Source organism: Anas acuta, chromosome Z (genome assembly GCF_963932015.1).
Source record: "Anas acuta chromosome Z, bAnaAcu1.1, whole genome shotgun sequence".
NCBI lineage: Eukaryota > Metazoa > Chordata > Aves > Anseriformes > Anatidae > Anas > Anas acuta.
In genome coordinates, this window is record NC_089017.1 from 62,236,423 (window position 1) to 62,260,903 (window position 24,481).

The 24,481-nt window shown below is 35.8% G+C and overlaps 1 protein-coding gene across 2 annotated transcripts in view; it reads right to left on the reverse strand.

Moving 5' to 3' along the window:
- Positions 1-24,481, reverse strand: part of AP3S1 (adaptor related protein complex 3 subunit sigma 1) — a 33,761-nt gene that overhangs the window by 2,533 nt on the left and 6,747 nt on the right. The window contains exons 4-6 of one of the 2 annotated variants that reach the window (XM_068665868.1): positions 17,416-17,487; positions 8,300-8,407; positions 5,100-5,141 (exon numbers count right to left, since the gene is read on the reverse strand). In XM_068665868.1, coding sequence (XP_068521969.1) covers positions 5,106-5,141; positions 8,300-8,407; positions 17,416-17,487 — 216 coding nt within the window. In that variant the 3' untranslated portion in view covers positions 5,100-5,105. The remainder of the gene's footprint in view (positions 1-5,099; positions 5,142-8,299; positions 8,408-17,415; positions 17,488-24,481) is intronic. The other variant, XM_068665867.1, reaches the window with a different exon arrangement.

Below are 24,481 nucleotides of genomic sequence, written 5' to 3' on the forward strand. Positions count from 1 at the left end.
AATAAGTAGGAAAAAAACAATGACTTTTTATTTTTGTTTTAAAAGTAGGCTTAAAAATATTTGCAAAAGGTAAAACACAATGAAGTGAAATGATCTTCAAAACTACTGTGGTTTTACATTGTGGCATCTGACAGGTCAGTAAAAAAGGGGAGAAATACAAGAAACAAAGCAACATGCTAAGAATTGGTATAAAAAACAACCAACCAACCAAACAAACAAACAAAAGAAAAGCCTAACAACCCTGTAGAAATGGAAGGTCTTTCATTAAAAGTGATTTTACTTAAGGGAGTCAAAGACTGAAGAAATCAGTGCACTTGTGCATAAAATAATTCTGAGCCAGAAACGCAGCATTTCAAAAGGAGAATATTCTGGAAAAAGTTTATATCATATTTGATTAATTAGTGTTTGTAGATTACTGCTTTTAGTATAACCTTTTCATATTCTCAATTTTCACTGAAATTCATTGTAATTACAGGGTATATTTAGACAGAGGAGAATATTTTAATTCTGATGTGTACACCTGCACTAATACACGAAAGGAGGTGGACACCTCATACACTCCTCAGAGAACAAATCTACTCTTTGAAGGCTATGCAAAACTACTTGTCTCTTACTACTCTCTTGATAAAGAAGCAATGTATAGCCAAATTAACATAAAGTTTCCACCTTAAATCCTACCTAGAGTTCTGCTGTAGTCTTTTCTCCCCTCCAAAAAGATAACCCATAGTCAAAATAAAACCTATTAAAGTTTCTGACTTTGAGCTAACCCACTTATGTTATGTGGAAAGGCTTAAGCATCATAAATCCCTAGATGTTAGCCACAGGAGGATTCCTGGTACTAGGAACAGAGACCAGATAGCCGTGAGTCATCTGTTACAAAATCCCCCCTGCCAAAGACTCCTATGTGCTACATGCCAAAGTTTTGAAAGGCAGGTGGGGGTATAGGAGAAAGCTCCAGAAATCTTGTCTCTTAATGCAACCAAGTAATTTGCTCTCGCTTCTGCCCCTCACATAATCCAAATGATCCCTTCTCAGCTGTATGGCTAACTACAACTAAAAAGGCGGAAAAAAATAATTTTAAAGCCTCTTTTTCCTTGGTTTCCCTTCATGTCACCAAGTGTTATGCACTTCTGAGGCCGTTTCAATCCCAATCCCTTCTTGAAGGGGAATGTATGGACCTTATACTAGTAGTATTAAGAAAAGTACATGTCCATAATCCACAACCCTTAATCTGCAATATCTTAAAGATGCAGCATTAGATACTGCAATTTCTTGTTATTTAACATGTTCAAAAATGATGCAGAAGATATGTAGATGTTTGTCAGTATCTTTTCCTGTTTGAGAACTTCATTTAGTAGTTATTCATTTTAAATGAAGAGTAAATACCAGTGAATTTTTATCAGATAAACCAATAAATGCATTTCCTTTTTATTTGGTTCTACCTTTTAAATTCTATATTCAGTAATTGAAGAAAAAATCTTGAAGAAAAGCCAAAAATGGGGCAATGTAAACTGTTTTCCATACAGAAGATGAAAATACTAATAAAAGTAGTAACAAAAGCAATGAGTTATACAATTTGTAACTGAAAAAATGGGAAACCAGAAAAATACCATAAGTGATGGACATGGTCCACACAAACAGGCATGGCTGGCAATTCAAAAGAGAGATGCCTTCTAGGTGACTAGGATGGAGATTCCTTACCCTATTTTAATGAAAATTAATTATTCTTAATGGACAAATAGAAGTTTTAGTATAACTTGTCATTATTTTTACCTACCTGCAGCTATCCTCTTTACACAGACTTACAGTCCCTGCCTCCCGCCCCAATGGCATAGGACACAATGGAGACACAATTGAGAATTATTCAAAATACCACAATTGACATGACCATTGCCCTTCCACCCCCCTAGGTAGTCACGACTTCCAACAGTCACATTTCATTAGGATCACTTGAATCAGGATCAACAAAGATCCTTTAAAAAAGTACTAGGAATTTCAGTTTACCTCTTTTTTTTTTTTTTTTTTTTCCAGCAAGGTTGTCTTTCACTACCACATACTGGAGTAGAGAATTTCATACTATTACAGTCTCTTCTCCTGTGATTCTCTATATTAAGTGGTTTTGTATCAATGTATAGATAATATGCACATGAGAATGCTGTTTATTAAAACTAATGTTGATCATATAAAACATAACAGTCATACTGTATTTTGAAGTCAGAGCAGTTTGTAAAAAATATCTAATAAAATGACTGAAAAGAACTTAAACTTCAAAACTGGATAGTTAATAAACTATTTCAAATGCGATTGCATTCCTTTTTAGCATGTCAAACACTGAACTAGTATGTAGTCTGCCATTAATCATCTTTTAGAGCAGGTGAACTGTATCTACAAACACAACGGTTCTACATGAAGTATTTCCAGACCACTCTGCTTTAAGCAGTTTTATAGAGGTACCTGATTAAAAGAGCCATCATTGTAACACTGCATTGGACATGTTTCAACTGCCTTTATTATAAAATAATTCAGCAAGTAACTTGGTGAGGTGCAAAGAAAAAACCGTTTCACTTGAAAAAAAATCAAAACACGCAAGCTTTAAACATGCAGTGAATGATGAGTAGTCTGTCACAGCCAGCAAATGACTTAAGCAAGTGAAAATGATACTTCTTAAGACACATTAATGAATTTTCAGAAATACAGTACGAATTGCATACAGCTGGTATTACAAAGAGCCAATAGATCAGATTTTTTTTTTGTCACAGCTGCTTTGTATTCCCAATTTCATTTCTTATCAAAGTTGTACTTGAATCTTGAAACACTCCATATTATCGTTTTAGGTTCAGTTACTGCACAAAATTATTGCAAACATGTTCATATGCTTTTAGAGTGAAAAAGCAATTCTATAAATGCAAAACAACGATGCTATATTAAAGATTGAAATAGATGAATTTAATAACAGAACTTACTCTAGTGGTCCTAGTCTATCAAGTGAGAAATATGAACTGTTGTTAGTTTACTTAGGTCATTTTTTATTACTGTAAGAATCAATTTCCTTTGTTGTTATGATCACCGTTTCTTATAATATCCCAGCGGTAACATTACATGAAAGTAATCCCAAAAACATTGTTTTATTAAAAAAAAAAACAAAAAACAAAAAACTCATATCATTTGGAAAGAAGATTAGAAGATTACATATCACAAATTTAGTTAATGTGTATATACCAAAAAAAAAACAAACAAAAAAACAGGAAAAGGGAAAAAAGATTCAGACTGCCATCCCAAGCAACTCTACACAGAGCTAGCTACCACCAAAACAAACGTGAAAATATATAGCCTACTGGAAAACAAAATAATTCAGGCTAAAGCTTTGCAAAAGAAGCCACCCTTTTCCAGATATACTGGAGGTACAAGGACCTCTCTGCTGCTGGTGTTTCATACTAATACTTCTTTCCAGAACAAGTATGACTTCAAAGCAGCAGGGTTATGAAAGAATGAAAAGATGCAATACATAATATAAAGGAATGATCATGTCCCCTGCTTATGAGGTTAAATAAATGAACATAATTAGAGAAAAAACAAAATGAAGTCTGCAAGTATATCAAAATGAGGCCAAACAGATAAGAAGACTTAAGACGTACTCTTAGAAATTTTAAGCACTTGAATCACAAAGAGTAATGGATGGGAATGATTAATTATTTGTTTGTTTGTTTTTCATTGCCAGACCCAAAAATAAAAACAGAACATGGGTGAGCAGAACAGAGAAAAAAAAAAAAAAAGAAAAGAAGTAGCTTTGCACAAATAATAATAAAAAAATCTGAAATCAAGCTCCCTACTGTTACAATGAAATACGGATTATATGTTACAAGTGTTGACATATTAGGCAGAGGAAGGTCATTTCCTTGATTTTCTTCATGTGCCATAACAACTTCAAATTTATGTAAAATATTTCATACTACCCAAAAATATTTTAGCTAATGCTATAAAACTTACTGCTAGTAAAACCAATTACAGAACTGTATTTTCTAAGTTTTAAAGTAAGGTATTATATTACCTTTTTTCCTGGAAAAATCATGTAAAAAGACAAGAGCAAAGCTATTTATAAATTAAATAAACTTCATCTCCTTAAGAGTCTAGCTATTTAAACTACCTACAGTTCAAATACATAGATACTTAAAATGAATGGAAATGAAGTTTGAAATAGTGCAATTAACATTGACTGACATTCAAACGGCTGAATTCAACTAAATGTTTCAAATAGCAAATGACAGGGGGACAATGACCATAAACTGAACTTTAAACATATATTTTCCTCCTCCTTTTTCAATTCCTCATTAACATTCATGTTCAGTGACTGGGGTTACCAAGGTATCTTAAATCAAAATCCAGTGATTCATGGCAAGGGCAGCAAACGTACATCTGAAGTTTAGTACAAGCCTACTGCCCTTTTCATTTTATGTTTGATACACTTAGTAATTGAAAGAACAATTTTGGTATTTCTATATCACCTTTATAAACTATACTGAAAAAATTATTTCACATGTATAAAACTGTTTGGATCTGTTTGTTTTCTTTTTAAGTTCTGTTTACCTGAAACTTACTCTGAAACTTCACTTCTCTTTGCAAGCAGGTAAGTTGTTTGTTTTCATCTGGAAGTATTAAGTTGTACTAAGCAAGACATTTCTTACCTATGTTAGATTTTTTCAATCAGGAAGCTATATTGACTATATCATCACATTCTATATTGCTAGCTGTGTGTTCAGTTTCTATTAGGATCAGTTTTGCAACTTTTTTTAAAAAATCATACAAGTTCATATTTCTTTGTTTCTTAAACAATGATACAAAGAAAAGTTAAATTCTAAAATGCAGGAAGAGAAATAAAAGAAAAAATATGATGTCAATGGAAAGCTAGTAAAATACACTATAGCCAATAAAAAGATGAGGGAGCTACAAGAAGAAACTAGCACAAAAAGTAGGCTACAAGGACTAGTATGGGTATTTTTACACATAATTTTTGAGTCTGGCCTACATAATTTATTGCCTTTGACATCATTTTGCTTTCCCTTTTTGTTAAAAGTACATTTTTTTCTCAAAGTCAGCAATACCTTTGTCTACCTGTCCTGTCTGGGAGACTGAAAGATAAAGGTCTGTAAGAGAGAAGAATGAAAGAGCTAGAAAAGATCAGGAGGTTCGGAAAAAAATGAGGTCCAACTTAAAAGTCTAAATCACAGGCAGTTGAACACTCCAAATAGAGAAAAGGTAGCCCAGGTTTACCTACAATACTTCCAGAAGCTCTGGATAAAATCCCAATGACCCCTCTCCCATAAATTCCCTCCCTTAACCACAATGATCCTTTGGCTTTAGAAAGGTTGACCAGAAATCCATTCACAGATAAACACTAAACTTTAAGGTCGGGAGATACAGTAAAGACATTTTTGCAGGGTACAAATACAATTTCCCTCTTAGCTCATCCACGCAACTTAAAGAGCTGAATCAGAAATCAAAGCTAGGGATTCAATCACAGTGATATAAACAAATAACCTCTGTTGAAAGGATTAATTAATACTTTGAATGGATAACATTGTTCAAATATTCGTGAATTAAACAAACACATTTTTTCTCATTTGCCAAATTCCAACTGAAAGTTTATTTAGAAACCTAATATAAAACTAATCAAATACTCAATGTCAAATGGCTGGATTTTGTGTATCAAAGGAAAGTTGGGTGAACACACTGCAAAATTTAGAACACTTCTGTAAATGGAGCTTACTTACAATTTCATTAGATTCACCGTTTCAGCTGGCAATTCAAAAAGGCAACTCAAAATTCAAAAAGCAATTCAACCTCAACACAGATAAATTATAAATGCCACAACCATGACTGAGGTTGAAAAAGTGGAACAGAGTAAAGCCTGAATGCCGTGGCACAGGTGGCAGTCCTATGAACTACAGCTGATATAATAATAATTTGTTTTTAAAATAAATTTTCTTTCTGATGAAACAAAACTAAGAGGATCCACTAGTTTTGATTTCTTAGTGACCAGCAATCAAAAATATTATTAATGAAGTTATTACTGTTTTTGATTTACACAAACTGGATTTTCCTCTATCTTCTATCTAAATACATGTTTAGGAAAGACACTGAAAGATTTACAATCTTGATCAAAGAGACAAAAGGAAAAGAAATAGCAATCAGCAAATTTCTGAGAATATCCAAGAAACAACCAATTAATGAGCTACAGAGATATTTATCAGGTATTGCGAACTATCACAATAACTGTTATATTTGAAAAGAGACAGTCACTGAACTAAAAAAAACATTTGTGGTAAGCAGATTGTGAAATGTTCTACTCCATCCCAGTCACCAAGTGTTTCAATTTATTACTGCTACTTCTTTACCTTCCATAATTCATCGCCGAATGTAAAAGAATAAATTACTATTTGCTATTTTCCCTGCTTATGCTCTGAGTTCTCCATGTTTTTGTTGTTGTTGTTTGGTTTTGTTGTTTTTTTGTTTGTTTGTTTGTTTTTTAACCTTCTACCATCTGATTTTCTTCTAAAAGTACCTTAACAGAAAGAATGACTTACTGATGGATAATGGAAAACAGCAAAAATTGCAGCTGGCTGCACTGAATTTATATGTTTTGGATGCCTAGTGAGAGACTGGTTTATAGTTGATTTGGTGATAGAATGCATATAATTAAGAAAAACCTTCTTCATTAAATGCTTTTAGGTGAAACTGATTTTGTGCATAACACAAGGTAGAACACACTTGCTTAGTAAATTCAGCTTTTGGGACACTACACTACTCTTCCATTGATATATGAAAAATATATGTATACAGAAATTATTCAAATACAGCAGTAATTCATGAGAATAAATCCAAGTATTTGTCTCTATGAACAATAACTCATTCTGAGTTTGAGAAAGTGGTAAAATGAATGTACTGAACATCTTCATTATCTGTAATATGATCTTTCTGGATGTGTATTGCCATGCACAATATCCTATCAAACTGCTTTTTCCTTCTTTTCACAGTGTTGTCCTGTTCTTGGGAACGGTTTGGAAGTTGTGTAAAACAGACAAATAAATGTATCAAAACACTCAAGATGATGCAGTGTGAGATTGCAGAATTAGGAGAACAGTATACATTTACCCCCAAAAAGCTGAAGAATTAATTTCTCTCTGCTTTACAAGATGTACTTGAGTTAAAACTAGGAAGCTCTCTGTGTCTTCCCCACAAATGTCATTTAGTTCATATTTATGCCACCTGTAATATTTCAATCCACTCAGCCGACCTCAGCTTTAGAACAATTCTCCAATTCAAGCAAAAGTTGGTTTATAAATTTGAAAAAGCTTTGAAAGTCAGATGATATGTTATTCTGATATGTTCTCTCTGTTATCAGTAAGAATCACAGTCTTATTACTAGCATTTTAGCTTACATGACAAGTCTGATGATGTTTAAAAAAGTAGCATTCTGTCTCATAGCTAAAATAATTTTAAAATCCCATCTCTGTCTAAATTTCTCTCCTAAACATTCAACAGTATTAAAGACAAGCATTTTAATATCCAGATTTGCACACTCCAAAGCTTGATGTGGAATTACAGGTATGTCTTGTCACTGTTCCACAAGTGTGTATCTTTTCCACTTAACAAGTGGAAAAGAGATTTCCACAAGTTATGCAAGTAACCCTTGCTAAGACTAATATGGGTATGTAGAGAATTCCATCTTCTCACTAGAATCTACTCAACCAATGACCAAATGTTCAGATTATCGATATAACAGAATTCATATCAACTTCAAAGGGCCTAAAAGTGGGCTTTACTTTCTATCAAGTCCATCTAACTCCAATTTACTATATCGTGTCACAATGTTTTTGTGACACTAAATACAATTCCATTTATTTCAGCTGCCAGAAGCAGACAGGAATATGTTGTCTACATACTTTGGTTCTTCTAATTTCAACTGTTATAGTCATTAGTGGTTTCCAACAAAATAACATATACTGGAAATAAAATGCTTTCTGCAGAAGAAACTTACAGAACTACAGATGTATCCCAATAGCAATGACACGCACTGCTATTAGATACAGATAGCAAAAACTAAACAGCTAATCTTTTAAGCAATTATTACTTATAATGAAAAGTACAATACACTAACTTAGTGATACACTGTGAATTTTTAGCATTGTAAGCAAGCAGCTGTATATAGTTTGCTACTGAAGAACAAGCAGCATTACAAAGCATGCATTCACTACAATCATGTTTTTAGTTTAGATGCTACACAGTGCTGCTTCATTCTTACCTCAGATTTCTCCAGTTTATTTTGAGCATCAATCTGAGTGACAATTTCATTCATGTTGGTCTCCAAAACCATTCCACCCATGACCATTTCAGCCAATATATTATGGACCTAAAAAAGAACATAGGAAAAAAATTAAATGTCCAATACATATCTGGACAAATGATGCCTAGGTTCATCAATCCAGGAACACATATATTCTGTAAATAAATTAACATAATTTCTTTAAAACAATTTGGGACAAAAAGCTCATAACCTGCTGTTTGTTTCTGCAACATCCTCTTTGCTCATAGTTCTTTTACAATCTCATAATCTACCCCACTTTGCTTATCAATGCTAGGAGAAGAAACTGTCATTCATCTTTCTTTCAGTATGTGTCTTCTGTCCAAGGACTATGAACAAAAGTTCTAATTAGCAGCATAAGTTCTACAATATTAACAAATTGGTCACAGTTGTGTAAAAACTACTTTGGGCTACATCTATGAAGGACAAGAGATTGAGTGATGTTCATCCATGACTACGAAGATTAGGCTCAGGAATGGCTGTAACACAACTGAACACACACACCACAAACACAACGATGTCGGCATCTAGGATGGGGATTGACAGCCTGGACCCAAACTGAAAGACTGAATAAACCAATCGGAGACATTAATGAAACGGGTATGTCTAAAATTCCTCTTCCCTGTAACCCTGATTTCAGAATGAGAGCCTTGGTTCACTAATCTCTGCTTTCACATATTTTCTACTAAAACTTGAGTTCATTTATAATGTAAAATAGTGCAATCCCAAAAATTTCCCCTAAATTGTCACTAAAACTTCAACCTTGGATATAGGGAGAACAGACTTCAGGCTGCTCAAAGAACTAGTTAATAAGGTCCCCTGGGAAACTGTTTTTGAAGGCACGGGGGTCCATCACTACTGGTCAATTTTTAAGTAAAAGCACAGGAACAGGCAATTTGAAATTGTCAGAAATCAAGTAGGCATGGGTGGCCTGGCTGAGCAAGGATCTTCTTCTAGAATTTAGTCAGAAAAGGAAAGTGTATAGCCACTGGAAGTGAGGTCAGGCGACATGAGAGGACTAATAAGACACTGTTCGCCTTTGAATGGAGAAAATTCATGTGGCCGAGGTTCAATTACGGTTGAAACTGGCCAGTACTGTGGGGAACAACAAAAAGGATTTTTGTTGTTGTTGTTGTTGTTTTTAATATGTTAACAGCAAAAGGAGGACCAGAGAAAACATTGCTCTGATACTTGATGAGGATGGTCACCTCACAAACAATTTGGAGATGTAGACAAAGCTCAGACATTTAATGCCTTCTACACCTCTGTCCTCAACACCAATGATGAGCTCGGGTATACCAAGTGCTCCGAGCTGGAGGACCATGACTGCAGTAACAACTCCCAGCCAAGCCCAAACTTGCGCAGGACTTGCTGTTCCTGCTGGATGCATGAAAGTCTATGGGGACTAATGGGATTTGTCCCAGGGTACTCAGAGAGCTGGCTGATGTCATTGCAATACCTCTCTCCACCATTTTTCAACGGTCTTGGGAAGCTGGAGAGGTCCTGGTTGTCTGAAGGCTGGCAAATATTGTTCCATTTTTCAACAAGGGTAGGAAAGATCCTGGTAATTACAGGCCTGTAAGTCTCACTTTAGCGTTTCGTAAAATTATGGGGAAAATTATTTTGAGACTTATTGAAAAACTCCTGAAGGACAATATAGTCATTGCCCACAGCCAGCACAGCTGAAACGAGAAGTTTCTGCATAACAGCCTTAAATTCTGTTATGAAAAGGTTGATCTAGTTGATCAAGAGAAGCCAGCAGACGTCACTTTTTGGATTTCAGCAAAGCTTTCGATTCTGTTACTAACAGTATCCTTCAGCACAAAATGTTCAGTTAGATAAAAACATAATATATGACGGGGTAATCAATTGGCTGATGGGTTTGGCTCAAAGGGTTATAGTAAATGGGTATATAGCACCAGGCTGGCAGCAAGTCACTAGAGTGGTTCCCTAGGGCTCCATTTTAGGGCCAGTTCTCTTTACTCTTTAATGTTTTCATAAATGACTCAAATGTAGAACTAGAAGGTGTTTTCAGTAAGTCTGCAGATGTCACTAAATTGGGAGGAACTGTTTACTCCACTGAGAGCAGACAGGTCTTGAAGAGATATCATGACAAATTAGAGAGCTTAGCAATCACCAGCAGTAGAACAAGTGCCAGATCCTACATCTAGGATTGGCAATGCTGGCTATACATAGAGCCTGAGGGAAGAGAATCGGGACAGCAGCTCTGAAGAAAGAGATCTGGGCGCTTTGGTTGACAGCAACTTGAAATAAGCCAGCAGCATGCCCTGGCAGACAGGAGGGCCAACCGCATCCTGAGGTGCATCAGGCACAGCACTGCCAGCTGTTTGAGGGAAAGGATTGTCCTGCTCTGCTCTGTACTGGTGCAGTCTCACCTCAAGTACTGTGTGAGGTTTAGGGCACCACAATTTAAAAGAACAAAAAGCTGTGAGAGAACATCCAAAGGAGGGCTACAAAGATGATGAAGGGTGTGGAGGGGAAGACATATGAGGTGTGACTGAGATCCCTTGGTTTGTTCATCCCCAAGCAGAGCAGGCTGAGGAGAGGTCTCATGGTAGCCTGCAGCTCCCTCACGAGGGGAGCGGAGGGGCAGGCGCTGAGCTCTGCTCTCTGGGGACAGCGACAGGACCCGAGGGAATGGCATGGAGCTGGGACAGGGGAGGGTCAGGCTGGGGGTTAGGGAAAGGGTCTGCACCCAGAGGGGGTTGGGCACTGGTACAGGCTCCCCAGGGAGCAGCACTAAGTCTGTCAGAGTTTAAGAAGCATTTGGACAATGCTCTCAGACACATGGTCTGATTTTTGTGTGGGGCTATATAGAGTCAGGAATTGGCCTCAATGATCCTTGTGGCTCCCTTCAAGCTCAGGATATTCTATGATTCTGTAATTCTGTGTTTCTGAAGACATGGAACATATGACCACTTTTCTGAGATAAACGCATCGTACCTGATACTTCGAAGCATAACTATGCTATTATTTTGGATATGCATGAAGTTTTCCCGTGAATTAAAGGTAAATTTCTAAATCAAAGATGTAAAGATGAGTTGAGGGTAATATATTAAAAACCACCACACTTCCTGCTTTTGTGCCATACCTCATAAGTATATTTCAGAAGAAAGCAGCTCTCTTCTGTCTATTGCTGCTGAGTAAAGATTTAAGAATCAAGTATTTGTTAGAATATTCCTTAATATTCCTTTAAGATCCTTAATAAACCACTCGCTTCACTCCCAGTATGTATGTATTCCTCACAAAATACCAAAATGGTAAGCATAATATGAAAGCGATGCTAAGCAATCAGTTCTCCTGGTTTGCAATGACATGAATTTAAAGATTTTCTAGCATCACAATCATAAAAGATACAAACATGGTAATCTAGCATTAATACATTCTTCACTGATGATCCAAATGCATTGAAAAATGCCGTCAATATTTACTTCCTTTTATTGAAGACTCATTTTTACTTATTGTATAAAGAAAGTTTATGGCCCAAAACAAACAAGAGTTAGCATACACATTGCATGGGCTACCTGCAATATTAAACACTTATGTGTAGTTGCATTTGGCTACAAATTTGCAAAGAATGATTTCATAGACAACTCATGAAAGATACAACTCATTCAACAGAATCAACAGAAAAAGAAACTGCTCTTTCAGTCAGTTCTCAATTTTACTCATAGAGAAGGCTTGATAATACAGGTTGATGATGTAAAATATTGACTTAAGATATTGTTAGTATGAAAAACAAAATATCAGATATTAATATGGAAACCATGATAAATACATAATATTAAAATTGATACAGATATAGCTTTTTTTTTCCTTAACATGTTAACAATAAGTAACACAGACTACGTTTAAAAAATGCTGCATCTGTGCCACTGGTGGTGGTCATAAAGCCTGCCCACTTTAAAGTGGTCTAGCAAAAGATGATACAGAATCAGAGTTCTAAGTCTGTCAGTTTGGCGCTGTCCCCCACAACATCCTCCAAGACATCCTTATCTTGAAATTGGAAAGACATGGATTTGATAGCTGGACCACTGAATGGATAAGGAATTGACTGGATGGTTGCATCCAAAGAGCTGCAGTCAACGGCTCTATGTCCAAGTGGAGATTAGTAGTGAGTGGTGGGACTGGTACTGTTTAACGTCTTTCAGTGACAGGGACAGTGGGATCTAGTGCACCCTCAGCAAGTTTGCCAATGAGACCAAGATAAGGCCTGGGGGTTGGAGTTAGATGATCTTTAATGTCCCTTCCAACTCAAACCATTCTATGGTTCTATGAATGTAGTTATATTTCATCAACCACTTACTAAGCAAGTATTTTTCACATATTATGTAAATAGTGTTGTTTTTTTTTCCTAGTTTCTGAATGTGCATTGTACAGACTTATGGTAGGACTACTACATAATTCATGTCTCCCTACACAAGTCAGGGAGAAGTTTTCAGGTTAGTCTTACATAAGCCCAGCATTAACCGTATATTAAATTGTTCTTTTCCTTCTCTCAACAGAAATACAGCATAACAGTGTAAATACCATCGCTTACTATTGCATATTATAGACCTGAATTGTATTTTCTTTTTTTAAAATATACTTGGCTCTAAAACAGCAAATACAGTCCCTACCTTTTGACTTTAGAGGAATACCATACATTTTGCTCTCTTCGGCAGAGCTGGTGATGTCAAGAAAGAAATTCCACTGTAACTTTAGCCCAAACGCATATCCTTAAAATTCAGACACTATTCGCTTTAAAGCCAAGGAGGGTGGAAGCAAAACAGTATTTTCATCATTGAAGAATACATTTTAATGTCACAGGCACCTGAAACTGCATTGTTAAGTACATGAGAAACTAAATTCCAGCCTACATCCTGGTGAGGAAATGAAATTTAATTTCCTCTTAATATTCCTGAAATCTTTGGTAAGTTCTAGAACTTGGCCCTTCTTCTAAAGCATGGGAGTAACTCATATATATTTCTGACAGAAGAGGGAAGAAAGGACACCTCTTATTTTGCTAGTCAGCAGAGAACTTCACAGAAGCAATGGAAATCTAGCAGAACAGAACAAGAACACAAACGAGCGGGTCTTAGTCTTTTCAGATTTTTCATTACTGTTTAAAAAAAAAAGAGTCATAATATTACTACAAAAATATCTCTTCTCAGACAATTTGCTTCAAACAGCTTACTGACATGACATCCTGAGACGTCAAACTCTGAAATAAAAGATTGAATTTCATATCAAATCTCCAAAACGACCAAAGACAGTGAGTATCTGATCTTGCTTTTACAAATGGTCTGGTTTCTCTGCAGTAGATTACAAGTAGATTTAAAAAAATAAGTCTAATTCAATCATGCCAGTTTTGGTGACTATTTTTGCCTCCTAAAATACAAAGGTAAGTAATTGCAGTCCTGTCAGTAATAATAAAGATTTTTTTTTTCTTCTGGAGTGCTAACATGGTAAATAAGCAATGCATTAGGCTACATTTAGAATACTGTGTCCAATTCAGGGAATAGCCAGTGCAAGAAAGACATTGTTACATGTAAGTGGAAGTCAATTCAGCAATTATTATTATTATTATTGTATAATTCTAAGAATGAAGAAGCTGAGCCTTTTTTCTAATTTGTAAAGAAAAAAAAATGCTTCTTGAACACACAGTCCACTTACAAAAAGATGCAGCCCAATTGCAACAACAAACCATGGCAACTGCTGCATGACACAGAGAAAGAACTTCTCTTCAAAGGTTAGGCGAATGCCTCCCATTAAAGCATTCCCTGGACAATCACCCTTTATACAAGTTTTGAAAGAAGTCCACAACATGGAAGCAAGGTACAGATAAAGAAATAATTGAAAAGGTAGCACTACATGCAGATGGAAAAGGGTAGAGAAGGCAAACTTCAGGATTCTAACCCGTTATCACACTGATGCTATAACTGTGTGGAACACCAGTATACCTGCATAGGGCAGGGACAGTTGTTAATATCCAGCCTTTGGTAAATATTGCCCTTATACTTCTTATGATGGATGCAGTGAAAAAGAATGAATACAACAGCTTCACACACACACACAAAAGCTCATAATTGAAACTGTAATGTTTGTAAATCTGAATATACAATGAGCATTAAAGACAGGCAGAAAAACAGGCATATCATTTCTTTTCTAAAACAGATTAATATACAGACAAAACCTCAGTATTCTACAATGCATCAAAACATTAAGAAAACACCTCCTCAATCTTTACAGTCATAAAGAAACTATTTCTTTATTCTAGCTTTTGGTGCTTTATAGGATTGCTCTATTATCATTATGATCTCAAAAAGTATTAAATACACAGTTCAGATTAAAGCACCATGAATTATTGATGAACAGATGATTCAGTATTTCATATTTGGTGTTTCACATTACAGAATACGTTCATCATAACATTTAACTTCCACATTTTTTAAAACAATTTGCATGTTGGAAAGCGAAAATTACTACTTATGCTCATGGATGCTTTAAAAACATTAATCAGATGCAAAATACATCCAGCACTTTATCTAGCTCTAAAAACTCATCAGTTGACACTTAAAAAAAAATTAAGCAAGAAATCTGAAAAGTACTCTTTATCCTGATATATTATCTCTCCTTCAAAGTATCCTGTGTAAGGATTCCTGAAACAGAAATTATTTGTTGTTTGTTGCTGAATTATTTTACAGCCCTTGTCAGATTTTTCTTTTGTTAATATATATCATTTTTGAACCTATTTATAGTATTATTGGTAAATCCAATAAAATGGGACAATTTTATGGGAGTTCCATAATTTAATTATAAGTCATGAAAAATACATTATTTTCTTTGTTTCAAACTTATTTCCTGCAAATTTTATCTGATATGCCATTGTTCTTTTTTTTTTTTTGTCAATGACAAGTTCTCATCTTCTTCAGGCCTTTCAACACTTTATTATTGTTAATGGTTTTTTGTTCTCTGCTTCCATTATCTTGAATATTTAATCTCTTCTCCAATGCAAAAAGTTCCATAGTTTTAATTATGCTTCCTAGGTTTCTCTGTAATTGTATTCCCGCTCTTAGTATGCAATATACAGTTCTAACACGCAGTATTTAAAACCATTTATAAACCATGGATTGACACAGTGATTAATGATTTTTTTTCCTTGCTCCATTTTAAAGAAATGCTTTTCTAAATAACAGAATGCAATGTTTTTAGTTGTAAATCTGAAATAGAAGGAAATTATGGTTATAACAAGTAATAAATACTATGCAAACAATGTAATCCACTTACTTCCCTTCTCTTAAATAAATTGTACAAATAAAAGAGTACTAGCAAAAATTTGCCCAGACATAAGCAGTAGCAAGACCAATATTTTTAGTATTAACTAAAAAGGAAAAAAAGAATGGAAGTGACATCAGATTAGACAGAACTGTACAACTACTGTTACTGTATTGTTGGTGATAGCCTTGCATTACCTGCAGTTCAACTTTCTGTATTGTATTATCTTACAGACTTATGCTCAAGTTAAAAATCACTGTGCTGGTAAATGCCATTTTCAAAAACTTTTGAACTCAAAGTTCCACTGATCTTTTATTTTTGAGATGGATTACTCTTATTAAATTACCTACTTAGGTATAGAGGGTTCACATTTTCCTCACTGTTTAAAATTCTAGCCTTAACATTTAAAGGGATTCTCATGCATTTTCTTCTATTTTTACTAAATCAAATTAAATACTTCACTTTTAGCTTCCCTTTGATAATTATTTTTCACCAAGAAAATACAATCTCATCATTACTAACTTATGCAGCTTGTAACTTGCACAATACAAAGTACAATAGTTTCAGGAATTTAAAATGGTGGAGCACGTAAAATTTTCTAACTTTTCTTTGAGAGATGTTTTCCAGTAGAATGTAAAAGGCAACATTAAGGAATGTTGCTGAACGAAACATGCTACAGAGCTAAAGCTTGGACTACACAGCAGCTATTTTGCAGCTTAAGCTAAAAATCAAACTCCTTGCCACAAAAGTATTGCAAGATCTGGGTTCTTTAAGCTCAGAAGCTAATATATAAGCCACTCATTTTAGAAGTGTTTTTGAACTTTAGCCTGTCATTTTGCAAACAGCCAAGGTGTTCCAGGCAGGCTGGAAATCCTAATGACTTGTCATAAATACGTTATCAGTTCAAACACTTACTCAAGGTCATTTGCATTTCAGTGTCTGGTCAAGGTACAATTGTTTCTTCCATAAAGAATTTCCTGATTTTGAAATAAATTTAGTCAGTTGAAGGGGTTATTTCAGATATTTGTTGCTATTTGAAAATGACTTCTAGTAGTATTCATCTCATTTTTATGTCCTTTCCTGCTGATGCAAAAAGATGTTCACAAATGGGGAAGGCAGTTGCACAGGAAGTAATCACAGGCAGAAAAGGCAACTGAAGGAATACATATGTTCTCTATATATTAATTTCTCAGTAATTTAGGTATTACTTATACCAAGAAGTGGCAATGTCTTCTTAAATAAAAAGTACTATGATAGTAGGTTTTCTCAAAACCAAATTAGTAAATGAAGTACTTGATAGCTGGGAATATTCAAAGAAGGCTGTTTTTAAATTCATGAAGAAAAACATAGTGTCTGAGATTTAGGAAAGATCCACACAGCATTTAAGTTACATAAACATCGTATTTGAAAGGCAACTGCCAGACCTAACAGGAAAACTGCAACACTTCCAATTCTCAGTAATGTAACACCTACACATCAACAAAATAGAACAAATTATTTATTTAAAATTTCTCCTACTCTGATAAGTAAAAGCAATATTGAGCTGTCTCCAATTTTACATGTGCAATAACACCACACAAAACTCCCAAATACTTTTTTTTTTTCTTAGAAAGGTGGGTTCCCCCATAGCTTTCAAGTTTTAAAAAATAATACCTTGCTAGAATCTGTCTAGATTTCACTGACAACACAAGTCAAATCACTGCAGTTTTTAATACCAAGTATCAGCTGAACCAAACATTTCACTTTGCAAGAAATAGTACAGGAGCTCATCACAGTACCTTGTCCACATGGAAAATTAAATCCAGTTCACAGACATTTTCAAAACATTTGTCTAATGTTTCCACAAATACCTGCAGAGAGGCAAAACAAAAACAAAGGTCAAGCTTTAACATAAACTCAATAGACCCATTATGCCTGAGGTTCAACAAAAGCAAATACAGAAAATAAAAAATGGGCAGATTTTAAGACATTAAAAGCATCCACATAAATTAGGTGGTTATCATTATTATGTTAATAGAATGTTATTTGTAGAGGAAAAACTGTATGCACAAGTCATTTTATGTCATAACTGCTAAAAATCAAAAACAGTTGTGAAAATAGTTGAATCTTGAAAAAACAGTGACACCACCTACGCTACAATTTTCTGAGCTGTCATTTCAAGCTTTCATTCCCATTTCCTTAGAATGTAATTATTAAGCAAAAATCTACTGTTTTTTACCATTATTGTTATGTTTACTGATTACTACATTGCAGGCATCTCCCACTTACCAGTCTACAATCAACTCTCCTACACAGAGACACAGATCCAATGCAAGATGTCAGCATTATGGCTTCTGGGAACAGTTCAGGGAGCAACATAGCAACTATCACATGGTTCAGACATGCTGAATTCAGGAAGGACCAAGGTAAAAGGTATCAGCCTTAGTGTCACACCCGTTGATACTTTCAGGCATACCACCACCTAAACTCGGAAAGGTCCAGCAGTTTCTACCCAGACTGAAAACCCCTCCTTGAATCTAGAACGTAGGTACACAGGACACAAAAATCAAAGCAGCTGTTCAAGTCCAGCCACGGATGCTCTCTGCCAGCTATGGGTTGTAGGTTACCCTGCTCTGGTACCTCCGAACAGAACCCTTGGCAGGCACGCTAGCCAGTTCCAGGCCTCTAAGATCATTCCAGCCCCCATTTAGATGGCATAATGAAAAAATGACTACACTTGTACTCCTGTAGCTCCTGAGTGTCAACCACCATCTGCTTGTGGTATGCTGATAGACTCTGGTCTTACAGAGATATAAGCAGAATTTCCTTTATGCAAGGGGTAACTCCTGTTTGACTTCACATGAGATACGGCAAGATCTCCAGGTGAAACATATGCTTGGGTTTGAGAATTTAGGATTTTCAAAATTAGAAAGAACTTCTGTAAGCATTTACAGATCATCCATTAATGACTAGTACAGAAACTGCAACCTGTGGAAAATTTAAATTCATTTTTCTATATTTCAGTGCTGTTCTGTCACAATATGCATTTAATACTATTTCTTAACTTGTCACTGCACATAAATTATTTTTCGCAATTCTAAACTCACACCCAAATGCAGGAATATGGAAGAAGTTAAGCACCTGTTTTTGATTCTCTGTCTTTTCAATGTGGTTTATTAATTCCACCTGAGTCTTCAAGAGAAACCAGATTTCAAAATGCCTAGGCCCAAAGAATTTGAAATTTCTGCTGACATCTTCTACTGACGAAAAAAAAAAAAAAGAATGAAAGGCCTGCCTTTACATATACATATTTATGTCCATTTGATGTCAGTCATTTCCACTTGCCTACCCTGCATAACAACTCACATTATTGCTATTTCCAATCCCTCAGTTTCAGAACCTGCTTACACTATAAAAGAGTACCGCATACTGCTGTTGCTAGTAACTTATTTTTAATTTCCATTTTTAAGTCCAACTACATCTAACTGATGTTCCATGCATTTAAAACAAGGATTATTCTTACATACTAAAATACCAGTGAATAATGTAAACCAGGAACACTGAGCATTTTCACAGGCAGACTCAAGACAATGAGGATCATTAACAAGTTAACTTCCTAAATGAACACATGTATGTTAAATTTTATTGAAACTAAGCAAAGCAGATTTTTTTCTTCAAGTAGGTGTTAATTTGTTGTGATAATAAAAGTCTTCTATAAACAAAGGAGGCAAGCAAATAAAATATATATATATTAAGCAGAACAAACTACACAGCTCATAACTATGTGCAGCAAAACAAATAACCACAGATATTCTCTTACTTTCCTTGTACCTTAGAAGAATGTGGATACAAGGACAGTGCTGTTTGAGATCAGCTGCAGGAAGAATGAAAACAGCGTGTAAATGTAACCTTTACCTAAAGGTTTTAGTTATAAAGAGTTCACAGTTTGAGACCATTTTTGAAAGAAAATATTCCTCATATACATCACAAAGTTTACACATAAATTTATATATCCTGACCTGGACATCCATCTAGTAGCTTGTGAAACGATGTTCTACATTAAAAAAAGCTCAGAAGACCCCGAAGATATGTTTGTTTAATAGCAGTATGTATGCCCACACATCAGAAACACGTAAGTTTTATTTTTCTTCCAGTAAGTGGGGCTTCTCCCATAAAAGAACCCTCTTGATTCATATCTACAGTAGTTGCTTTCACACCTCTACCCATTGCACAGTGACAACAGTACACAGCGCAGGAACTCATAAATCTCTGCCCACAACACAGGGATACACTAAACATTTGTTTTTCTATAAAGAAATCAGCTTGAACTGAGTATTCTTTGGAGAGTATTTTGGAGAGTATTACCAACTAAAGACTTTTGATGAAAGCCCTAGAAGCTTCTTCAATTTTCCATTCATGATGAAATGTTCATTCACAGTAATGCCAGCACTGACAAGGTATAGAACCATCACAAACTATTTGTCTATAAAAGCACTGATCTACAAGGCAAACTATATAATTTTTTACATTAACATTTCTCATCTGTTTTAAGACATCTTCAAACAATTGACGGTTAGATAAAATTAGAGCCACTTTGCTTTCACTGCAATTTTAATTGAGAGTTCAATACACTGCACACAATAACAAGCAGTGCCAGAATTTATGTTCAGTAAGTATCTCAGATACTGCATACTTGCAGATCAAAATAAACAGAAGAGAATATACACCAATTGTTTCAGGTAATAAAAAAGGCAAAACAACACACAAAAAAATCAAATTTACATTGTGATGTTATTGGAAAAGCAAAGGGAAAAGAAACGAATGAGTCAAATACAGAGCAGGAAATTAAGGATTTAAGAATGAATTCACAGTGACTGTCTAGCTCCCCCTTGTGCTTCAATTTTGAAATTACAGCTTTTTACGATTCAAAGAAAAAAAAGCATGCGTACCTCCATGAAAGTAAATAGAAAAAAAACTCTTTTGTAGTAAGTACGCTTCCATTAAGCCAGGTACGTAACTCAAGAGTAAAGCATGTGAATCATAGTATCAATTTGCTGCTTATATTTACAGAACAGAATCCAGGAGCCCCCCATAATCATGAATATGTCAAAACATAGACCACCACCTTTACCAAGAAAACCTTATTTCCTAAACAGGCAAATAATAAGACAAAAGAGAAAAATACAGTTCAATATTGGGAAGATAAGAAAGATGGCAGAAAAAGCAGAATACGTAATCAGTTAAATTCATCTATCTGAGGCGAGATAAAGTAAAATACCAACAAAAAACGGTATGTACAGAAACACAACAAAACCAGCAAGCATTACTCACGTCAAGAAGATCCCATTCCTACTTCTAAGCTAAACAGCAGTGGCAAACTTTAATACACAATTAATTCCATCTGCCCATAAAGGGTCCTCCTCTTCACTGCTTTTTCCTGTTCAAATGCTACTTGAGACTCCCAACTACTTTGGAACATAACAGTCCCACAATATAGCCAGTCCTCTATAAACAAAGCTGGTTTCTTTTCTGCTTTGAGGGTGGTAGTAAGTCATCATTCATATATGACTGCAAGCATCTGAAGCCACTGCACTACCCACACTGGCACTGACATCCCATCCTTCTTTCAATAAATTAAGTACTCTTACTCACAGCTTCTACAGAGAGCACCAAGATTACAGCGTAACAGAAAGACTGCTGAAGTCTTGCTATTAGTTAAAACAAAAGTGCATTGGCTTTCAAGCGGACCTACCAATGAACTTAATGCATTACCATTAAGGGAGTAAGGGTTTTATGTAAAAAAGTCCCCTGGCGGCCTGTGGTGAGGACCATGGTGAAGCAGGATGTCCCCCTGCAGCCCATGGAGTACCACAGTGGAGCAGGGTTCCACGCTGCAGCCCGTGGAGGAGACCACGGTGGAGCAGGTGGCCCTGCACCGACGGAGGCTGCCGCCTGTGGAAGACCCCTGCCGGAGCAGATTCCACACCAGACCTGTAGCCCGTGGAGAGGAGCCCACGCAGGAGCAGGTGACCTGGCAGGAGCTGCTGCCCGTGGGGGAGCCAGGTTGGAGCAGTTTTCTCCTGAGGGATGGAGCCCGTGGTACGGACCCATATCTGGAGCAGCTCTGGAAGAGCTGCTGCCTGTGGGAAGCCCACGCCGGATCAGTTCATCAAGGACTGCATCCTGTGGGTGGGACCCCACAGCACAGGGGACGAGAGTGACCGAGAAGGAGCAGCGGAGAAGAAGTGCTGTAGACTGACCATAACCCTCATTCCCCCGTTCCCCTGCGCCGCTTGGGGGGAGGAGGTGGAAGAGGGTGGATGGGAGGGAAGGTGCTTTTGGTTTCTTTCCTTTGTTTCTCACTTCTCAGCTTGTTAGTAATAAGCAATAAATCTTACTGTCTCCCAATGCTGAGCCTGTTTTGCCTGTCACAATAATTAGTGCATGATCTCCTTGTCCTTATCTCAACCTTCGAGCCCTTTTCATCGTATTTTCTCCCCGTTCCTCTTTGAGAAGGGGGAGTGAGAGAGCGACTGTGGTGGAGCTCGGCTGCCCACTCGAGCGGAACCACCACATTAGCATAAAAGAATCTCTGTTCTGGATGATCTGTCTATCTTTACAAACTGAGAAAACTGTGTCTTAAAAGGAAGTGCACTACATCTCCCATATACATCTATATACATCTTACTCAACAACAGTATCATGCTTTTATAGTTATATAAAGGTTATATAAGACTTTTCATGCAAGATTATGATCTCACAGACTTAGCTACTTATTGAGACACCATGCTTTGGGAATGTAGCAGTGGGCTATAATCGTCAAAAACGCTTATAGCTGACACAGACCATTAGGCCCTTAGGATAGTTAGGCCCCATCATAAATGTCACTAATTGTACACTCATGCCAGTCCACAGCTTGTTATATTTTTATGTACTTTTTTTCCCATGGGCTATAACATTACGTTTAAAGACAAACAAGAAGAGTCTATCACAGCTACAACTTACCACCTAACTTACACTGAATCCAAAAGACTGCACAACATGGTACAGATGCTGACCTACCATTCAATAATAATACATTAATAAATAAAATCTTGCTAGTGTCCATGTTAAAGAAAAGAAAGACCAAAATTAACACCTCAAGCAAATTCCTACTGTTACGTTAAAACGTCTCTAATTTGCACTCAGTATAAATACTGGGGTAGATCTTGTGACTTTTAATACATACAATGCATTCATTAAACCAGAGCCAAGAATACTTACCCATGAAACAGCTCAGACCTAATGGTGACCTAAGCGGCCTTCACAGAAGTATCTCAACTATTACTATGTACAGCAAAAATGTTATGCTGAAAAGAACTGATGACCATTATGTGCAATCTAATCTACTATGGTGCTTTCAATTTAAAAAACAGAGTAAGTCTTAAGTGCTACACAAAGGTCTAGGTTCATTTCACCACTTTATATTCATGAAATAGTAAACTGGCCTCCTATATAACTACTTACTTAAACAATTCAATACATATACAATTCATAACTACAGAGGGTTTACTCTTAGCTCGTTGTCTCTGAACTACAGTAAACAAAGACATATGCAAAAAGTTCAACATTTCTGAACACAAAAACTAAGCTTATTTACTAGAGTATGTGCATGTGTATGTGTACATACTGTCAATATGCACTGCACATGGGATTGAGATGTAATAATAAACATTCTGAGGGTGTTTTTGCAGGGTAAGATTTAACTCTGATTGCTATTGGTAAAAGGATTAAACAGATCTTTCTGGCAGCCATACTGGAAATCAAAAGTGTTTAATTAATCTCTGTATATTTTCTACTATAATCAAATGGTTGAATTACACTGATCTAGAGAAAGGGGAACACTAAGCAGCTGCATGTACTGTGGTGACACTGCATTTATAAACAAAATCATATGTTTCAGGAAAAAAAAACAAGTATTGCTATACATAGAAATAGCATTTTTATTATTTCTGCTTCCTTTAAGTAGTTACAACTGCATGTAAATAAACACTGGGGCTTAATGGAAAAGATATGAAATACACAGATATGGAGATAGAAATCAAAGAACTTTTGGGACAAGAAGCAACACAATTTAAAGGAAAGGTTAAGCACTGCCTAATTCAGAGAATTTGATATATATATCTGTAGTAGGAAGCTGCAGAACCTCAAAGTAAAATTAGTTTACACTATGTAACTGGAAATAATTGGACATTACTGGTGTGTCATTTTTAACATACCATTACAAATAAAAAGCTAGTTGAATCTGGATTATGGCCTGGTAAAATGTAGCAGGTCAGACACTGACGTAGGTAAGTCTTTCCTATTCTTACCACCTGATTAAATAAGAAGTATTATAAATAACCACTTTATCTGCAAAATATCTCTAAGTCACATGAAACATTAATATGCTTCTTTTCTCAGTTTGGAAGTATTTAAAAGACTTAACTAAGCAACAAGCAACTAAGCAACTGTGTAGAATAAAATGCTAAAAACACGCAAGGCGATCATACACTGCCCTCAGCAACTTGCATTATTCAGGTATTGCAGAATGTTTGTATGAACAAAAACGATACTAGAATCTAGAAAAAGAGTTTCCTTCCTTGTTATCCACACACCCACCTGCAAAGATAATTTGGATTTACCATCTGGAAGAGCACTTCACTTCTAAGAGCTGTTCTGAACACTTGTAGGTAACTATAAGAAGCTATTCAGTGCCAAGAAAGGTCTGCAGGGAACCACGAGGCTTTTAAGGCTTATAGGGCTCTCTGCAATGCAATAGTCAATACATACAGGCCCACGTCTCAGGACACCACTGATCACGTAATAAAATCAATTTTCTCGACA